The following is a 4,593-nucleotide window of genomic DNA, read 5'->3' on the forward strand; positions in this document are numbered from 1 at the left end:
AATAAAACACTTTACAGTAAAGACGGACGGTAGAAAGAAAGAACGTCTTTGGGAAACCACACCTCACCTCGCTCTGCCGTGTTCTGTGGAATGTAAATGGCGCCGTCTGATAGTCAGTGTTGGGAAGTGTTGAGGAAACCCCGCCCACTTCTGTACCGCTAGGAAAGTGCTTTAAATGGCTGTTTGATATGACGGCTGAACGTGGTTTCATTATCAGCTCTGGCCTGTAGCACGTGATACATGTATATAACAACACAGTGAGACGCGTGGCTTAAAACATCAACATACAGTTTCCCCCGTTTTCCTCTCAGTATCATTTATATTCAGATTCATGCTGTTCCAACTCTTCATTGCAGATGTTCTGCAGGTTAACAGCTCCTTTAAGTCAACTTCCTCTCTGTTTTCCTTCTCAGCTCGTCATGGAAGACATTGGAAGCATCTTGGGCTTATGCCGGGGCATCTTCTGGATGGCGTCTGAGGCGAAGGTCAATAAGAGTCGCTGTCTCCGCCTCGCAGAGAGGGTCAAAGCCCTGGAAGATCTGGTTCAGCTATTCAAACAAAGAGGGCCGAGCCAGATCCCCCAAAACGTGAACAATGCGCTCTGGAAACTCCACATGACTCTGACCGCGGCCCACCAGCTGGTCAAGAAATGCGTCACGCACAAATTTGTGAACCCGTTGAAGTGCATGAGTGAGTTCAACAGTGCGAATGAAGGTCTGATAGACACCTACCACGTCCTGTCTGGGGCTCTGCAGATCGATGGTCGATTCAACCATCCCCATCTTTTTGGGCCCCAGCAGCGGCCCCCAGGCCCCAGCCCACTCCTGCTGTTTACGCTGCCATGATGGAGGTGGGAAACGACACCATGTATTACTCGGAGGCTTTCTTCCTCGCTCAGTGATTTGAGCAGGTTCCGTGTGTTGGACCTTCGTCGTCTCGTCGTATTCCTCCTCCAAAGCTAATTTGATCCACTTACATTTGGAAAACGCACTCACCAACTTTCTTGCAGAGAAGATTGATGAACTTCGGTATCGTACCGCTGATCGAAGACGTGCGTGCGGTGAAGAACCTTCATCACGTAACTTTTATTCTTTTCTTTCGCGGGTGACGTAAACAGCTTGATTCTCTAAAGGAGAAATGACCATAACGAGGTTTTCAAGCGAATATAGAGACCGACATGGCGACACAGTGTCATGATGAAGCTGGATGAAAAAAGTGAGGGTCTTGTGCCCACAGATCACACCTGGGCAACATCTGTATCCACCTGTATTAGAAAAACATCCAGCCGATCTCCACCTGATTTACGTGACTCTGTTTCAGTCTTTTGTGGCTTTAAACCTTCATGTTTCTGTTGCTAATGGTGATGAACCCGAATGTAATTTCACACATAATCTTATACTTACACTTATTTCATAAGAAATTCTATCAATAAATTGGGTTTATACTGTAAAACAACATGTTTTTTGTCACCTGCTGACCTGAAATCCCCCTTAAATCTCCTTAACAGCTGTAACTGGAGTCTGCTGAATAAGCAGATAATAAATGATAATATAGTAAAACAGCTGAAACATTATCATATAATTCTTCATAGGAGAAGTTGTAATTGCTTGTTTATATTCTGCTTATAAATGCTGTTTTTCATTCTCCAAAAGAAACAATTTAGAAAGGTGATATATATACATAGATTGTGTAAACAATGGAGATGTCAAACAATATTTTCTTAATAAATCTGTCTGTGTCTCAGCACTTCCTGTCCTCCCTCCTCTGTCGCTCAGCTCATTGGTTCCTACTGAAGATGTTAATCTTTAAAAACAGCTCACAAATATAAATGCGCCGCCGACAGTCAGAGCGGCGGCCATTTTGCTTCCAGGTTGTCCGTCTGTCCGTCACGTTCTCGTGGATACGATATCTCAGTAACGCCTTGAAGGAAACCTCTTCAAATTACGCACAAACGTTCACTTGTACTCAGGGATGAACTGATCAGATTTTGGTGTTCAAAGGTCAAAGGTCGAGGTCAGTGTGACCTCACAAAATACCTTTAGTCGTTACTTAAGACTTCGCACAATTTCACACACATGGTTCATATTTGATATTTTTCTGGATAAACAGGGATGTGACCTGGAACTAGTCCGAGCGGCGGAGGGATACGACCTCGAGACGGGAATTCCAGTATCCAAATACAAAGCATGATTTTGGTCCCATTACACTGATATGTTATCAAATGTCACGGAGAGTCGGTCGTGGTGGTTAATGATTCTCCGGCTGATACCTGAGAGCGAGCGGGAGGAAGCGGCAGCTCCTCGGCTCCAGGACTGGACTCATGCTGCTGAACGCTCTGCTCCTCGTGGCTCTGAGCTCTCGGAGCGTCTGGGCCCGAAAGTCCGAACCCTCCCTGGACGAGGGCGACGCCGGTTTGTTCAGGGGGTCGGACAAGTATGACTTCGCCGTGGAGGTTCCCGCCGCAGGGATGGAGTGTTTCTGGCACTTTGCTCACCAGAGTGGAAGCTTCTACTTCACCTTCATGGTGAGACAAGATAAAAGATAAGTGTGTTGTGTGATCATGTAAGATGAACGCACAGCTGGAGTCTGAGCTGGCGTGTGTTTCGTCTTCACTGACTTTCAAGGTGAACCAGTTTGACTTCTACACATGTGAGCGTTTCCCTGGGTTACCAGATAGGAGTTTATAAATGTGTGTTATCATTTAAAAAATCAGACCTGCACAAAACACCTGAAGTTAAGATTTTCCTTTAAGTCTGAGTTACAGTTTCCTTAAAATAAAAACAGTTTTCTCCCAAGTTTCCTTAAAATGTTCACTATAGTATTTAAGGGTTTCTCCTCATCTCAGACTTAAACTTCAAGAATAACTTTAAAGTCACAGACGCCCTTAGCAACCAGGAAAGTTCACCGTGGTGAAGTTCCCGTCAACACAACGGGGAGATGAGATAACGGCGCTCTTCTTTAATGTGATAACAGGTTGGCCTATCACAGTAAATTGATGGTCTCCATGGAAACAGTAGAGTTTTACTGCTGTAAAATCTCTTTCACCGCTGTAAATTACTATGGGAACCTTTTTTAGAGATTCTGTGCGACACCTTTAACTAGTTCCCTCAGCTAAGGAGAAATTAAACTTTAAGTGTCAGACTTAAGTAGAAAAGTTAAAGTGTTTTGTGCAACCGGTCCTTGTTTTCATTATGTGGATTAAACCTGATTTGATCGTTGATAATTTGAAGTGCAGAAACACAGCTCCACAGTTACAGTTCGATCATGACGTAGAGTTTTTAAGTTGATCTTCTGTCCTTTTCAATGATTTTCAGACTTAGACTTTTCAGACTTTCACAGCTTGTTGTGGCGGGAACCAGGGTGATGGGAACTTCTGGGTCGATCTATGTCGGAAAAATACGTAGGAGACGTTCATTGTTGGTTTTAGTTTTGTCCACAGTAAGAAAAATACAGATTATCACCAACCTCGTCATGTGAGTGTGTTTTTAACCGTCTTATATTAAACGTGTGTCTGTGATCACAGGTGCAGTGGGTGACGGGGATGGCCAACAATCGCCGGCTGTTTGTGACGGTCAGTTCACCAAACGGCGCCCTCATGGCGTCCGTCACTGAAGCCGTCGGTCAAATGAATTTCCAGACCGAGGAGACAGGTGGGATCATCAGAAACGCTTCGGGCTCCGCCGTCCGTCCCGCTGTGTTCACACTGTAACTGCAGCTTCCTCCTCACAGGTTTCTACCGGATGTGTCTCGGGAACCACAAGAACCAGTTTGGAGGAATCAGAGTCTTTCTGAACTTTGGGGTCATCTACGAAGGATTGGAGGAGTCGGAGGGGGAGACAGTCCTCAACAGCACCTTGACTGGTATTGAGGTATTTGTCTTTCCAAATAAAATAAATAGAGATTTAAAGACATACACAGTCTCTACAGCCATTAAAGAGCAAGTACCAAGAGTCGTCCAGCAGATGTCGCCATTTAAACTGTATGAAATGCCTCAAAGCAGAAATGGTTCAGAGATCCTGAGGTGGAAGAAGTACACAAATCCTTCACTTAAGTAAAAGTACAGAAGCATAAAATCTACTGAAGATATCAAAAATAAAAGTCTCCCGCAGTAAAATGTCGTCTGTGACTGATATATAAAACCATGTTAAATATCGGTTAGATTACAGCAGCATGTCAGAAATAAAGATCAAATATTTATAATCCAACTGTATGGTTGAAGTTTTCACAGTTTTACAAGTTTACAAAAGTTCGGCGACGATACAAACAACAACTAAACTAAACTCTTCAAAAACCTTGAGTAACCACTTAAACCTTAAAAAAACATTAAACTAGTCAATGTGCTGTGTTTGGTTTAGGAGAGCGTACAGAAGCTCCAGAATCAGATCTTCCACATGTGGCGTCACTACAACTTCGCCCGCATGAGGAAAGGGAAGGATCACCACCTCCTCCTGTCCAACCTCAATTACGTCAACTGGTGGTCGGCGACCCAAAGCTTTGTCATCCTCCTGTCGGGATACCTGCAGCTCCGCGTCCTCAAGAGACTCTTCCACACGGACGCCAGTCGGCCGAGATGCTGAGAGCAGAACCTGCACA

At 44.5% G+C, this 4,593-nt stretch overlaps 1 protein-coding gene across 2 annotated transcripts in view; it reads left to right on the forward strand.

Annotated features, from left to right (window-relative positions):
• tmed6 (transmembrane p24 trafficking protein 6) overlaps positions 1-4,586 on the forward strand; it is a 10,211-nt gene extending 5,625 nt beyond the window's left edge. Inside the window, exons 1-4 of one of the 2 annotated variants that reach the window (XM_023420385.2) lie at positions 391-2,524; positions 3,524-3,650; positions 3,730-3,869; positions 4,356-4,586. In XM_023420385.2, the coding sequence (XP_023276153.1) occupies positions 2,321-2,524; positions 3,524-3,650; positions 3,730-3,869; positions 4,356-4,577 (693 nt within the window). In that variant the 5' untranslated portion in view covers positions 391-2,320 and the 3' untranslated portion in view covers positions 4,578-4,586. Of the gene's footprint in view, positions 1-390; positions 2,525-3,523; positions 3,651-3,729; positions 3,870-4,355 lie in introns of those variants that run through there. The other variant, XM_023420384.2, reaches the window with a different exon arrangement.
• Positions 4,587-4,593: the final 7 nt, after the last annotated feature.

The sequence above is a fragment of the Seriola lalandi genome, unplaced genomic scaffold, assembly GCF_002814215.2.
Source record: "Seriola lalandi dorsalis isolate HSWRI2012SDOR001 ecotype SW California unplaced genomic scaffold, Sedor1 jcf7180002054638, whole genome shotgun sequence".
NCBI lineage: Eukaryota > Metazoa > Chordata > Actinopteri > Carangiformes > Carangidae > Seriola > Seriola lalandi.